General features: G+C 35.4%; 1 protein-coding gene across 1 annotated transcript; it reads right to left on the bottom strand.

Annotated features, from left to right (window-relative positions):
- Positions 1-9,948: 9,948 nt before the first annotated feature.
- On the bottom strand, positions 9,949-14,934 carry LOC129216633 (uncharacterized). Its single transcript, XM_054850850.1, has 4 exons — positions 14,580-14,934; positions 13,242-14,423; positions 12,639-13,127; positions 9,949-12,533 (listed from the first exon to the last, which is right to left on the bottom strand). Exons 1-4 carry the CDS (start codon positions 14,932-14,934, stop codon positions 9,949-9,951), a joined length of 4,611 nt encoding a protein of 1,536 aa, XP_054706825.1.
- Between the last annotated feature and the right edge of the window lie 1,396 nt (positions 14,935-16,330).

Below are 16,330 nucleotides of genomic sequence, written 5' to 3'. Positions count from 1 at the left end.
GTACGTGAATCACGTCTTGCTGAAGTTGCCAGAATGCAGATTTGATATCCTCCTGGCCAATGTCAGATGGGAGTCCTTTAACTACGACATGGGTTGGAGGGATATAGCCGATGGTTGGGGTGTGGAAGTCGATAGCATGATCTTTAGCGTAGTTCTCCACTTCAACTTGGCCATTTTCGGAAGAGGGGGTAATGATCCTCCTCCCTGATGAAAATCCTCTTCAGGGTTCTTTTTCTTGATTTCCTCGATAACGTTCTTAGGATTGGCAGCGTTGATAAGCACGACCGGTTTTCTTTTCTTTTGGCTAGAGGCGCCGCTCAGCTTTTGGTGAAGGATCTTGTTTTCCTCTTCTAAATGGGCGACCTTCTTGAGCAGGATTTCTGCCTCCTGGTGCTGCTGTAGTAATATTTTCTGGGTTACGCATGTGTTTGAACATGACTCTCTTCAGTAGTACCGCATCTCCTTTGGAGATTTCGTCGTAAGAAACTTTTTATCCTATTTCCTGCGGTTACGAGTTTTTGTTTTAAGTCCTTCAAAAATTGCATATCATGACTTGTTAATAGCCTCACCTATTCCTGACCATGCGATGCCTAAATCCTTGTATGTGGCTTCGAGTGTTGGGTAGTCTTCCATCTCATCGTCGGAGTATGCTGATGTAAACGAGCAATGGCTTTGCGAGTCATCATTCTTCGTCATGTCTTGGCTGGAATTACTGCCGGCGTGAAGGGGAAGGGACGCCGCGGTCACGGGGGAACTCCCGTTGGCCCCAAGCAGGGCCTTTTGGTTGTTCTGCCCCTTCGAGATTTTTCGTTTCGCCATCTCATTAGAGCATGTCTTCCTCAGATCAATCCTGTCCTGAGTGTGTGTGTCGACTTCAAATGAATGGTGAGTAGACACTGCTGAGCACAGACCTTCTTTATGTACAATAGAGCTTGAAAATACAAGGTAATTGGGGCTCATTCCACCTCGGGTTACCCGGAAAATTCCTTCAAATTAATTTTTTACCCTTTTCTGATGACATAAGGAGTAGCCACTTTTACTTCCTTATAGAAAGAAAAGCAGTATTTTTGTCGTGAAAAATTATCACTGAAATTTCAACATAAATTTTGTTTTTAATTACCTCTAATTGAATTTGGGCTTTTTTCCACAAAGTCTGTATGTATGTATTTACCCGAGCATATTGGTAGGCAACCAAACATATATTTTGACCGAATCCATTTCAATGAGTTTTGTCATAACGCTTGTATCTGTGTGCTTGTGAGCATATATATTTATAGACTGCAAACGTAACTGCACAGCATCAAATGTATCTGCGAACGGCGTGCGTCTATATTATTTAGCTATCATGCCTGTTCCCCATTTTAGAGATAAGGGTGAGTAGAGATTGAATAAACACTAGCTAAAAAAAATAACTTTACAATGTTCGATAACGATACAGTGAAAACAAGCCGTTCTGTGACTCACACAAGTTGGAAAGTCAAATCTCCATGCCGGCATGCCGTAGACACAACATTCTATTTTTGCGGAAGAAGTAGGAGTAGGTAATTACTTGAAGGAGTACGAATACTCGGGAGAGTGTGGATACATCACCGCAAATCTATAAATTTTAAATTTGTAAGGCTGTTCAACAAAATTGTTTCAAAGAAATGCTAATGATTTTCATGGAAAATAATTAAAATTTAAGTAAGAATAGAATTAAGTTTGAACACAAAATAAAATGTTGCAAAAGTTTTTATTTCTTTCGCCATCTTTTAACTCAATAAAAACTTAAATGGATCAGTTTATTTATTAACGAATTTGTTTGTTTACGTTTGCTCTTCATGGTTGCTCGACTCGTTTGTAGACAACAAGCAGCCCTGTAAAGAGAGCTGTGAAAATCATACTGCACTAATAACATTTAAAAATTAAAACTAAATGTTTTTTTGATTTACTTTTGTCCTACAATAATTTACATTGTTTTAAAATATAAATAAAAGTGTTCAAATGCTAACAAGCCTCCGTTTGGTCTTGTAGCCCTTCACTGCACTATCATATTTGATGCATAATTTGTTTTCTCAGTATTTTGTCTTTTTCTAAATGCTGTGTTAAATTAGGAACATGAATGCATGCCTAAAAATCATTATTTGAACCACATTAAGTGTAGTTGACATCGATAGTCAGTTAATTCTTCCTGTTGCATATGTTGACACATTTACAAATTTTTTAGCATTTAGAGTCTTACCTCTTAATGGTTTCATAAACTGCTTATATGATTACATATCATAAACCTCTTCGATGAAATATATTACTTACTTTATAAATGCAGTGAGTGATTTCAATTTCAGGTATCGAAAATGTGATAACATCCCTTCTTTAGAAAATGCTTTAAAAAAAATAAAAAAAAAATCCTACCCAAAAGGAACTAGACAATCACAATCTGACACTTTTTTGTTTATTTTGGGGGAAAAAAGTAATTACATTTTTTATCCATTACTTATAATTGGCATCTTATTAGTTTAAATAATGTTTTATTATTATGTTTGCAGAATAGTGAAAAAACAAAGAAGTTATACGAACAAAAATTTTAATCTTATCGCTATCAATATTCTGCACGTATAATATCATAAAAAGTATGCAAGTATGCAATCAAAGTTTAGTTGCCGTGTGCCTTTTGACAACAATTTCAATATTTTGTCTGATTTGATGGTACCGAATGGATTTTTTTTTTTTTTTTTTGTATCATTAACCAAATTAGTATTGCTTGCTTGATCTTTCAAATTGTCATCGGTACTTAACTGTAGATTTTCCTCTTTGGTACAATGTGGCATTGAGCAATGACAGCCTTCACCAATTGGGGTGAAAGTTGATACCGGCTTTGATCAAGACAGTCAACGGCTGTAAAGGTGATAGAACCATCTTGCCTGAAGCTAGTACTGCCTTTGACAGTCTTCAAGTTAGGTGGTCAAAGACGGTAGCAGCTTCAAGCTGAAGGCAGTACCGGCTTGTAGCAAGACGGCTGAAGGAGGTACCGGCTAGCAGCAAGACGGCTGAAGGCGGTACCGGCTAGCAGCAAGACGGCTGAAGGCGGTACCGGCTTGCAGCAAGACGGCTGAAGGCGGTACCGGCTTGCAGCAAGACGGCTGAAGGCGGTACCGGCTTTTTTCTAAGGTGGCAGAAGCCGGTCATTTTTACTAGGGTAGTCATGCTCAGTGACGAGCCTAAACTTAGCTAGAACGTGAACTGCAGAAAGAACTTGAAACCATGAGAAAACAGTGCAGGATTTTCAGGAGACAGTCATTGTTAGTGACGTGCCTAAACTTAGCTAGAACTTGAACTGCAGAAAGACCGGTGCAGGTCTTTCAGGAGACTAGTCATACTCAGTGACGAGCCTAAACTTAGCTATCATTCTTTGTATTGGCCTATTTGGAGCTAGGGATATTCTTTTTTTTTTTTTTCTTCCAAGAGTCTTGTATCATTCTAATAGCTAGCCTCTTTTGAAGCTACTCTGTCATGGTATTTTGGATTAGTCGTTTTATTGTTACAAAAGTTAATTGCAATGTTAATTCTCCGTCATAAAAAATGCTTACCGGGATGACGGTCATTAGCTTATTGCCGATATGTTGCCACTTAGTTGTTCTTTTGAAAACCAAAGCAACACTATTTTACAGCAGAAGAAATTTATTGGTATCGCATTTTTTGTTCCAACAGGTTAAAATGCGTTTAAATATTATAGCAGAAATTAGTAAATGGAAGGAGCAAGTCCAGTAAACTTAGTAAAAGCTGAGGCAAAGACTCCAAGTCATGTGGCTCAAAAACGACAAATGATTGACAGGTTTTTGCGTGAGAAACCTTATTTCTTCCAATTTCTTGCTTTAAAATATATCACGTGACTTGGAATATTTGCTTCACTACTTCCATTTTATTTCTTTCCAATGCAATGGTTTTTTAATTTGATTTATGCACTACCTTTTATCATTTTCGATTATTCCTTTCAAAGAATCACTTGTTTTTCAACCCCAGATTAACAAAATTACAACTAGAAACTATTTTAAATTTACTGAATACCGCCTAAACTAATTAAAGTAAATATATTCATCCATGACACCTTCATGCCCATTTCATATATTTTTAGAAAGGATTAAATTAACGTTTAAACACAACGCGAACAAATTTAAAAGTATCGTTTGTTAGATTTAAACTCATTAAAAAGCAACTCACAACCAATAGCAGAACCAAAAATAATGAATATTAAAGTCCGAGCTGATTGTGCCTGAATGTCTTCATTAAGTGACACACCCATGCATATTCCAAGCGTTTGTAGCCTTAGTAAATACATTCACATAATGCAAATACTGCTTACTTTGAGACCGACTATACTGCAGATGCTTTAAACTGGAAAGCTTTCGATTTAATGAATTCCCAATATTCGTGTTCAATCCAATTGCGTGGAACCTTAAGACTTCAGCGGCTCATTTGAGACTGTCTCTTTGGGCTGACTTTGAAAGATTCCTAGTAGACTCGCTTCGCTATTATTTAAACTGAAACCTTCATTAGATTCGATGTTTGTAGTTGAATTGCAGTATTCCTGCGAGTTTATGTTGGAATTTGAATTATCTAGTTTCCAGATATTTTGAATCATTTCAGATAATCCTAGAAATATATTTTTTAATAAATTTTTAATCCAGGACATGATATATGTTTCCATGTTTGTAGTTAAAATAGCAGCATTGACGCATGTTTATTCTGTTGCTTCACCCAGCCTTATAGTGATTTTGTAAGATTTTACTGTATTTAAAATCATTTCTTCAATAATTACCTGGCATATATTTAAGTGTTTGTAGTTGAAACAACAACAATCAAACGAGACTATTTTTATTCAGTAAACTACCTCCACGTCCTTTAACGCTTTCAAAAAAAAAAAAAAAAAAAAAAAAACTGAATGGAGATTCATGCATGCATTTTAACTAAACAATTGCAAATTTTATATTTAAACATTCATGTTGCTTTCTTCCCCCTAACTTCCAATAACATAAAACCGTTTAAGGCTACCGAAATCTGACTAGTTAAAACCTAATTTTTAAATCGAAAATTACTGCTTTACATCTTTACTGCTTACTGATTTTTCGGTAATCCCCACTAAATGATCAATTTTATCTCCACTACTAACGTGCATAAACAAGTGACTGGACCAGTCTTGAGAAACCTCCTCTAACTTCCACTTTGCGAAGTTGGTGCAACTTAGATTGATCTGTCGCAGTTAATCTGCTTGCACGATTTGCACGTGTATGTGGGTATTCCGTTTCCATTAATGAACTATCCTTTTCTAGCTTTTACAAACACTGATATAAATTTAGCTATAGTTTAAATGTGTGACTGTTTTTTTTTTATCTTTTAAGCACTATTTTCATACACTAACATAGTTTTATACCTTTTTTTAGATTAGCTGCGAATTCGCTTATCCGCGGCTATCGTGCCATCCTATTTCGTGGATATTAGGGAGTTTACTGTAATTCAAAGTTTCTAGTCACTTTGAATGATTTTCAACCATTTAAAAACATTTTTTTAAAAATTACCTGTAAGTGCTTTTAAAAAATCGCCAGTGAAAAATTCAAAATTTCGTCTTTCTGGTCTACGAGCTATATGCGACTCTTTTGCATTTTGTCTTGTCCTCCATAAAATAATTTCTTTGCATTAAAAAGGAGATTCCTTATTACCCCAAAACAGGAATTTTCAATTTCTGTGCTTGTTGTGCATTTACAATTTTTTCAAACTTTAATGTTTTACACTTTATGAGTAAAATTAAACATTTTATTTTTATATTCACATTACCATTGTAACTTACATTCTCATTCTTTTCTACAAACAATGTACATATTTCAGAAATAGTTTTTCACCACTTTATTAATCTACTTTTCAATTAGTTTCAGCAAACTTGAAATAATTTTGAGGAAAAACAAAGGGAATTTGTGCTTAGGGTAGGAAGAAAGAGACAAGGAAGCTGCATTGCGTATTGCACACATCTGAATTTCAAATGTCGCAAAATAAAGTGTGGATTCATTATCATCATTAGCTTGACAACCCATTATGAGTTCTGGCCTTTTCCATAATTTTCTTAAAGTTGGATATGTTTTTGCTTGACTTCTCCAATTTTGGGATTTAACAGTTTTGAAACCTGTTTCCAAGCAATCCAGCCATAGAAGTTTTGGTCTTACTCTCGGTCGTTAGCCAGTTGGTCCTGCATGTAAGATCTTAAGTGAATGGATTCAAGGGACATGCGCATTACATGTCCTAACCATATCAGTCTTTGAAATTTAACGTATTTTACTGCGTCTGTATTTTTAAAGCATCTGTACAGCTCTAAGTTGTACTTTTTTCTCCATACTTCATTTATTTCCACTCCCCCAAAACTGTCACGTAGAAAGTGTAGATTCAGTTGGTTTTATAATTCCTCGAGAAGTGTGGATTAAAATACTGCCACAAATTGTCATCATAAAACACAAAAATAATTAAAAAACTTTTTTCTGCATTAATAAATCAAAACTAATAGTATAATACATTGTAGTTCTGGTCAAAAGTAGTAGTTTGTGAATGATGATAAATAAATCGATCTCTCTCCATATCACAAATTTATTCAATTGTGTGGTGTTCAAATGTATACATGAATGAAGAGTACATATATGGGGCTTTCATTAGAATTTAAGTGGTTTACGTGAAAAGGAGTTTGGTCCACAGGAATCAATTCGAGACTGGTGTCGGACGAGTCCATTATAACTACAGCAAAACTTGGCTTTGTGCGAGAAGACCGCATCAACTGTCGTTGCAACCTGCAGGACATCGCCTCTCTTGGGCTTGTAATCGTATTTGTTGGGCAGTAAACGACTGAAAATTTCGTATTTGGTCAGTTGAGTCATGATTTCAGTTGAGAACAGCTAATGATAGATTTCGAGAGTGGTGAAGAACCCGCGAAGTAATCAACCCCAGTTGCTAACTAGACGAATGATTGTACAATATGGTGTGGGCTGATTATATATGGTGTACACTAAGTTTTCTGATCCAAGTGCATCTATCACTTACTGTTCATATTTATGTTAGCTATTTTAACCAGTTGCAACCATTTTTGGACATTTAAAGAACTAACTATAGAATTTGTAAGGGTGGGAATGTTCCATCTTGCCATAAACTGTGGCAACTAGCTCGAAGAACATTCTGGACAGTTCTTATATCTGATTTGACCACGTAGACCGACATGGCCCGACATAAAGTCCATCAATCACTTATATGACATGAACGAGAGGCCATGCAATGCTTAAAACCTTGTACCGGCAACGCTGTTCCACTTATGCTGTCGTGTGCAAGTAAAGGGCGGTAACTGTAAATTTTTCATTTTATTATTTTATTTTTTACATTTTTGTCATTTATTGTACGTTATCTTTATTGTACAAGCCCGCTTATTTGGTTTCCGCTGAAATAAAAAAGGCCTCGAGGAAAAAGTTGAATTCCAACATTTTCCTACTGTTGGCACTGAATCCATCACACATTTCTTCACATATTTCGAAAACTCATTTCTGCAAATACTGCTGTTTACCTGCACAAGGTAATAAAAATGTCTATAGCGGCAAGATGCTTTAACTCGTATCACGGGGACTTCTAACGACTCTTTGAGTCCATTCCTTGTATGCTCGAAACGTTTGAAAGAAAAATTAAAAAGAAAGACATTAAGGTAAAAAACACTGAAAGATTTACTATTCAGTGGAGTGAAGCTATGCAACTCTCACAGAATAAGATTTAAATGTTAAGTTTAAAAGAAACTTTCATTTTCTTTGTAGAATTTAAGTATGCATAGATTTTTATGCAAAACATTCATATAGCAAAACATACATTATATTTCAGCGTAAATAAGTTTTAAAAAATGTGCGAAAAACATCTTACTTCTGGTAATTTAAAATTAAGAAAAGAAAAAAAGGAGAAAAAAGTTTCTACTAAAACATGTTTTTATTTTATTTTCTTCGCTTTCTTCCTGTGCTTTCGTCGAAATATAAGATACACTTGATATAAATCAAAAAACAGTAGTAAGAATAAAAGTATTGCCTATCTTCGATGGTACCTTTAATTGACTCAATGAATTGCGAGGGGAAAATACAAAAGAAATCATTGTTTTCCTATGCAGGACCTTTGGTATTTTTCGAAGTTTTATTGCCTCCGTCTGCACTTTTTGTTCTATAGAAAACAGACATAAAGTGATTGTGACTGTAAGAAAAGAAGAAAAGAAAATACACGGGAGGAACAACAGAAAAGTATTGTCAAAAAACAGAGGTTGTTATCTGTAACGAGGATAAACCATAACTGTCAAAACAATGGTGTTAGCGTTCTTTGCTCGTAGCGTAATAATTGTAAGAAAATATCGTTACTGCATCTGACATATCGTTGTTGATGTTTTTATATAGCTTTTATAGAGTTTGATGGGAAATAAGTACGTAAATGTATTTTCGAGTGAAGCTAGCAGTTATTGTCAGAAACTTAATATACTTTATCAACAGTGTATTATATCAATAAGGGTGTAAATACAGTGCTGGCCAAATTATTAGACTATTTTTTTTTTTTTTTACACTATTTGTACTAAAATACTATTTATTTTACTGTTAAAGTACAGTACATACTGTACACTGATTATTACGTTATTTTAGCATAATTTAATGTTTGCAGGTGGCAGCACTGTCTGCTTTGTTTATGTTCTTTGTTTATCTACCTACCAGGAGCATAACCTCAATCAGCTTAAACAGTTCACTAGTTCTTTTTATTAGTGTGTTCTGTTATATTTAAAGTTAGTTTTAGGTAATTAGTGAGTATGTGTAAGTGAGCATATATAATAGTGAGTATAAACAATTGTTAACTTCCTTTTTTTAAAAAGTTAAGAAATGGTGTAAACATTGTGAAAAGTATGTCAAAAATACTTAAAATGCTAATCAAGAACAAGGGAATGCATACTAAATATTAAATAATTATTTCACTGTTCGTTAATGTGTCTATAGTTATGTAATCAATAAAGAATTTGCTTTTAAAACAGTCTTAGTCTAATAATTTGGCCATTGTCATTTTTATCTGGCTTTCGATTAAAAAGGACTTTTTAAACTGACAAAAAGTAGAAAAAAGGGTCTGCAATAAAAGGGAAAAAAAGTAATTACTTTTGCAAAAGAAAACAGAAGCATTCCTAGTGAGTTAAAGTAAGAAAAAACGTTTTGAACTCAAGTTAAAAATGGCTCTACTATTACTGTCTTTAAGAAAAAAGCATCGAACTTCAAACCATTGGTCGAATTTCATGGGGAGCAAAAAAAAACGCACATTTATAGTGACAAAAAAAGAAAACTGTAGAAAAATGAATTTATTTTTATTGATGGTTGTTTGCTCTTGTAATGATTGTAGTCAAGAAAACTAGGACTTACTTAAAAGTATTATATTTAACTTAGCGTATGTACAGTAAATTAAATTAAAATAACATTATAAATAAAATTGAAACCGTTCTTGGTTTATGAAAGTACTGCAACATGCAGTGTAATGGACGAGTGTCCAATGTGGTTAAGATACATCAGGTAGGAATTTTTTCTTCTCATGGAGCTTAGCCGTTTTATGTCTACAGTCACCTGTGCTGCCCTCTGCGGACAGCGCATTTGCATATTGGCGCAGACATACTCCCACCCTATCAGGAATTGAGTCCTGATAGGGACTTGAGTCCTGATACATAGGAATAGGAGATAGTTTGCAGATCGGTCTCTGGAAGATCCCTTTAGCTGTCTTTACTGTTGCAACGCGGACCAGGTCGTCCGCTCCCGGGTGAACTTCAAGAACCCTAGCCAAGGGCCACAAACCAGGTGATGAGGCTTCTTTCACTAACACAATATCGTTGACTTGAATGTTGGCATGAGGGGTGGTCCACTTTTGACGACTCTGCAGAGATGAGAGGTACTCCTTTGACTACTGCTTCCAGAAGCCTTTGCGGAGATTCTGGATAAGTTCCCACTTTCCTTTGAAGCTATGCTCGTTCCGGTTTGCTGGATCCGGAATTGAACTTATCACATCACCTGTAAGGAAATGCGAAGGAGTCAAAGCATTTATAGAGTCGGTATCATTGACGTCAACACATGCGATTGGACGTGAATTCAGAAGTGCTTCAATTTGAGTAGTTAATGTAGTTAGCTCTTCGAAGGTTAGAGCTGTTTCTCCTATAACTCGTTTGAGGTGAAACTTTACAGATCGAATTCCTGCTTCCCAAATTCCTCCAAAATGAGGGGCAGAAGGAGGAATGAAATGCCATTCAATTGAGAACTGTGTCAAGTAATCAACGACAGGATCCGAGCTAAGAGCGTTGAGCCAGGATTGTTCTATCTCATTCAATTTTCGATGAGCTTCATGAAAATTAGTGGCGTTGTCGCTGTATATGTGGCGAGGGGTGCCACGGCGAGCACTAAAGCGTCGCAAAGCAGCGATGAAAGCTTCTGTTGTCAGATCGCTTACTACTTCGATGTGTACTGCCTTAGTGGACAGGCAAATGAAAAGTGCAATGTAACCTTTCGTAACTTTAGCACCTCGACCTTTACTAAATTTTATAGAAACAGGTCCGGCGTAATCTATTCCAGAATGAAAGAAAGCTCTTTCTAAAGTCACTCGTGGTTTAGGCAGATTGCCCATGAGTTGTGAACTGTTACTAGTTTTGAATCTATGACATTTTATGCATTGATTAACACATTTGTTGATCAATCTTTTTCCTCCTATTATCCAATATGATTGCCTTAATATATGAGATAATAAGGTAGGACCAGCATGCAAATAAGCTACGTGTTTTTCGCGAATTAACAGTTCACTAAATCTGTGTTGTGATGGGATAATGATAGGATGTTTCCTGTTCATGGGTAAGTCTGCGTTCTGTAACCGACCTCCCACCCGTAAGAGACCGTTTCCGTCTATGAATGGGAAAAGTGACCGCAAAGGACTGCGTCTTTTCAGTGGCTTTTGAAGCCGAATGCATTTTTTCTCTTCAGAAAAATGTGTGTCTTGAACCCAGTGAATGAGTTTTTCTTCTGCAGCCCTTGTTTCTGCAGAAAGCAGTGAACCGAGGGTATTGCAAGAAGCAATATTGAATACGATTCTTTTTTTACAAAGATTAATAAATCTGTAGCAATATGCCAAGATGCGAATAATTTTCGATAATGATGAATATTTTTCGACTAGACGAACGAATAGGTCATTTGTTGAACTAGCATGAAAGTTAAACATTGGATTTGATTTTTCCTCAGCTTTAACTGCGCTAACACCGTCTGTAGAATGTAATTCAGCCGTAGGCCAATGCATTTGATTTGAATGTAGCCACTGCGGGCCATGCCACCACAGATCGCAATTTGGTAGACATTTAGGGTCGATACCACGAGAAGCGATGTCTGAAGGGTTCTCTCTGGAGGATACGAAATTCCAGTGAGCTGGGGGTAGAACTTCTATTGTTTCAGAAATTCTATTTGCGACAAAAGTCTTCCACTTACGTGGATGAGAAGATAGCCATGAAAGATTTACCTTTGAATCTGTCCATGCGAAAACGCGAAGATTGAAATTCTTCAACGAGTTGAGAACAGTGAGAAATAATTTTGATAACAAGTGCGCGGCACATAATTCCAGTCTAGGAATGGAGATTTGCTTGAGTGGAGCAACCTTAGTTTTAGCAACCAACAGTGAAACTGTTGTGGACCCGTCGACAGTTTGACGACAGTAAATCACAGCCGCGTATGCTAGTGATGACGCGTCTGCAAAACCATGTAATTCAATTTCGCATTCTGAATCAATGGTGACACTTCTAGGAATACTGATATCATTTATTTCGTTGAATGATGCCTGAAACTTTAACCATTCGGTTTCCATTAACTTCGGAATGGGTGAATCCCAATCCCCCTTGATAAGCCACAACTTTTGATAGAATATTTTGATTGTAACTACACAAGGTGCAAGTAATCCCAAAGGATCGAAAATACGTGCAGACTCCGATAGAATCCGTCTTTTAGTGTAGGGTGGTGAAAGTGATAAATTAACCTTGAATGCAAATGTATCATTTGTTGAATTCCAAAATAAACCTAACACTTTAGAACTAACGTGTGCATCACGATTGATTTCAAAGCTTGTTTCCGAGGAACATTGCTCGGGAAATTCTTCAAGGAATTTGGAAAAATTTGAATTCCATTTTCTCAAGTTAAATCCGTAGGATTGTAAAATTGACGCAATATTTTTGCAAATTGAAATTGCGTCTGAAAAATTACTCGAACCTGACAAAAGATCATCCATATATACGTCTTCTTGTAAAATGCGTGATATTTTAGGATTAGGTGTATCAAGAGCAATTTGTTTGATACATCTCGTAGCTAGGAATGAGGCGGAAGCTAAACCGTACGTTACAGTTTTTAACCTGTACGTTTGTATTTTATCTTCGGCATTGTATCGCCAAACAATTTGTTGATAAGGTTGATCTTCGTCCGATACTAAAATTTGACGGTACATTTTCTCAATGTCCGCAGTGAAAACTATTTTTGGAAATCTGAAGTTTAGCAATATTTCAAAAATATCTCGTTGTAATTTGGGACCCACTCCTAAAATTGAATTTAGCGAAGTTCCGTTTGAAGTTTTACAAGATGCGTCAAAAACTACGCGTAACTTTGTAGTGGTACTAGATGGCTTGAAAACAGCGTGATGAGGCAAAAAACACTGTTCATTTTTTAGAAGAATATCTGAATTCTTTGTTAAAGGCGACATGTGACCTGAATCTTCGTAGTTGAGCATAAATTCTTTATAATGTTTTTCGAATTCCGGATTGAATTTGAATTTTCGTTCCATGGCAAAAAGTCGTGAAATAGCCGCGGGTTTTGAATCACCTAACTCGGCTTGCGACTTCAAAAACGGTAACTTCACAACAAAACGTCCATCGAAATTTGTTGAATAATTTTCTTTAAAGTGTGTTTCTACGAATTCTTCTTCCGGTGAAAGAATTTTACTTTTCGCTACTGATACTTCTTCCATTTCCCAAAATTTTCTAAGCTCACTATCAACATTTAATTCGTAAATGTGTAAGCTAGTTGATGAATTTGAATTCGACTGATTTTCTGGCAGTCTTCCCGAAACTAAAAAACCAAAAATTGAGTTTTGAGCGATTAAATTACTTTCCGAACAATTTATCTGACCCGGAAGGAAAATAGAGAATAGGTAATCAGCACCAAGAATCATATCCACTTTACTTGGAAGGTAAAAGTTTTCATCGGCTAAATTAATGTTACTTAAATGTGCGAAATGTTCCTTTTGAATTGCTTCAGTTGGAAGTGGGGCCGTCAATTTATCTAGAATTAACGCATTTACGGGCAGTGCAATATCAGGGTTGAATCTGGAACTTAAATTAACTTCAACACAGCCTTTAGTTAAACCAATTTTAGAACCTGCAAGACCAGTGATAGGGAAACGTGCATTTTTTCTTTTTAATCCCAAAGAATTTAAACAGGAGTTGGATAGGAGCGTAGTCATACTTCCTGAGTCACACAAAATTCTTAAGGTTCTCGATTCCCCGCTAGCATCTTTGACAAAAACACAAGCTGTAGGTAATAACGCAAATGCAGCTCTAACGGCATTCACAGATACGCTTTTTTCGTTTCGTGTTGGGACATCAGTTTGTTGTACACTAGAGTTTATTTGCGGAAAGTTTTGACTTGAACCTTTCGAATGAAATGCATTCGAGAAAACATTCTTTTGCTCATAACTTTCATGCAGAAGTGAATGATGTTTGCGTTTGCAAAAATGACATGAATAAGAAGAATTGCATGATTGAATATCCGAATGCTTGTTAGATAAACAATTAAAGCACAATTTGAATTTATTCACGAATTGCTTGCGTTCTTTTACATTCATTTCTTTAAATTTCGGACATTTTGACAAATAATGAGAAGTGTCCTTACATTTTATACATCTATTAGATGCACTATTTTTATTACTTCTGGATGAATTTCTAATTTCATTGCATTCGGTTGAATTGCATAATTCTAAAGATACACATTTATTATTTAGAAACTCCAGAAACATTTCAAATGTAGGAAATTCTTCCTTAGTTGTATGTTTCGCCCATTCTTCCCGTGTCTTGCTATCCAATTTTTGTAATAAAATATAAATTAGCCAAATATCTCTAGAATCTGCTTTAGAATCTATAGATTTTAGACCTCTGATAACTTCGTCAGAAGTATCAGTGAGATTGCGCAAATTAGCACAGTTAGCGTTAACAATATCTGGTTGATCCATGAAGGTTTTAATTAAAGAAGAAATTATTTGTTTCTTATTATCATAGCGAGCTAACAGTTTATCCCAAGCTTCAGTATAACCAGTTTCCGATATAGGAATATGCTTGATTATACTTGCTGGTTCAAAACACAAAAGCCCTTTAAGATATTGAAATTTTTGAATGTTTGAAAGCCTATTATTTTTATGCACTAATGAAAGATACAAATCTTTGAATGAAGGCCAGTCTTGATATTGACCAGTAAAAGATTCAATGTTTAACTTGGGTAGCTTAAAATTATTACTTATTGAATTACCTATAGGCATACAATCATTATTTTGAATTTGCACTTGATTTAAATTCACAGACAAATTTTCAAGAGCTTTTAGTAGCTTGACTTTGGTTGCATAATATATTTCTTCGAACTGTTCTATTTCCGAAAGTTCTTCCGGCAATTCAGAATCAGCTTTGTTAAATTCAATAAATATAGTTTCTAATCTTTCTAGTTTGCTTCTTAAATCAAATTTATCAAATATTTGTCCTTCGACATTAATGAAGTTAGTTATTCTAGTTAGAGCCGCTTTGGCCCGTCCACGAAGCATTTTAACGGCTTTTTCATCAGTGCCGTGTTGCATTTGTGAAGTTTTATCTTCAGCACTATTGCCGGTCATTTTGAATGACGAATGGTAACCAAAGTCAAACTATTTGATTGAAAAGATATACTTATCTTTGAATTCTTTAAATGTTGAATCCTCGAGTAGAATCCATATGATCTCGCCCGGTGCCTCCAAATGTTTGCTCTTGTAATGATTGTAGTCAAGAAAACTAGGACTTACTTAAAAGTATTATATTTAACTTAGCGTATGTACAGTAAATTAAATTAAAATAACATTATAAATAAAATTGAAACCGTTCTTGGTTTATGAAAGTACTGCAACATGCAGTGTAATGGACGAGTGTCCAATGTGGTTAAGATACATCAGGTAGGAATTTTTTCTTCTCATGGAGCTTAGCCGTTTTATGTCTACAGTCACCTGTGCTGCCCTCTGCGGACAGCGCATTTGCATATTGGCGCAGACAATGGTTTTATTAAAACTTGAACAGTGGCTGAAATGGAGGAAAGCCATGAAACATCAAGATAAAAGCGCTTATATTTCCTACTATACCTAATGCGATGAACATGAATAAATTTCATGTGATGCAGAAAAAGTCGTTCTTTCAAATAATATATGTTATATTAATCTATACTAGCCTTTTACTTTCACTTACATGAGAATTAATGTGAAAATTGAGTACTAAGTAAAAATAAAATAAAAACGTATTCTTAAAGTCTATCGTACCTTCCCAGTACTAGCAAAAACAAAATGTGAAAATTCAACGAAATCTGTCAGGTAGTTTCCTAGTGGACTTCAAGCACAAACATTTGTAGACTTATTTTATTTATAAATTAGATGACTTAACAAAAACAAAAAAATATGAACATATTTAGGGGAAGGTCGTTTAGTATTCGACAGCGGGTAGTATCGGACAAGGGCTGCACGTACTGGGTCAACATAGTGTGCCGTATTGGGGAAGAAAGCCACGGAAACCATATTGGCTCCAAAAAACCGTTCGTTCTGGTGTGTAAAGCTAGTTGTTTGTTTATTGAGAGTATTTCAGTGCACGAACTTAACTTCTGGGGCATATATTTACACATAGAGTAAGTTATATTGTTTTATTGTTATGCCTTTACACTGATAGTATATTAATCTAAGTATTATGAGCTATAAAAGTGTCTAGCTTAAGTAATAACCTAGTGGTGGTTAAACAACTCTAAGCTTTACAGTCGGGTTGTATCGGACAAACCAATTTCGGGTTGTATCGGACAAAGTTACTGGCGCCAAAATAAAATACAGATCGTGTCTTTCTTTGTTCAACAGGTTGAAATGGAAAAATCACGACATAAACGGGATGAGAAACAAATATGAAAGAAGCCATTGAAAAAGTTGGACTTGTTGGAAAAAGTTTTAAAATGTAGCAGAAGAGAAAAAAAAAATTGAGAGAAGAGAAGCGGCAAAAAAAAAAAAA

Source organism: Uloborus diversus, chromosome 2 (assembly GCF_026930045.1).
Source record: "Uloborus diversus isolate 005 chromosome 2, Udiv.v.3.1, whole genome shotgun sequence".
In the NCBI taxonomy this organism is placed as follows: domain Eukaryota; kingdom Metazoa; phylum Arthropoda; class Arachnida; order Araneae; family Uloboridae; genus Uloborus; species Uloborus diversus.
Note: the sequence above shows the minus strand (reverse complement) of the source record. Positions and strands in the feature narration are given on the sequence as shown.

Bases quoted from the DNA above. Each gene is read 5' to 3' on its own strand.
- LOC129216633 (XM_054850850.1), bottom strand. From the start codon at position 14,934: ATGACCGGCAATAGTGCTGAAGATAAAACTTCACAAATGCAACACGGC. The intron at 14,424-14,579 runs GTAATTCAATAA...AATATCTTAAAG, and splicing joins TAATGATTGTATGCCTATAG to GGCTTTTGTGTTTTGAACCA. The intron at 12,534-12,638 runs GTAAAACTTCAA...TTCCAAAAATAG, and splicing joins CGTAGTTTTTGACGCATCTT to TTTTCACTGCGGACATTGAG.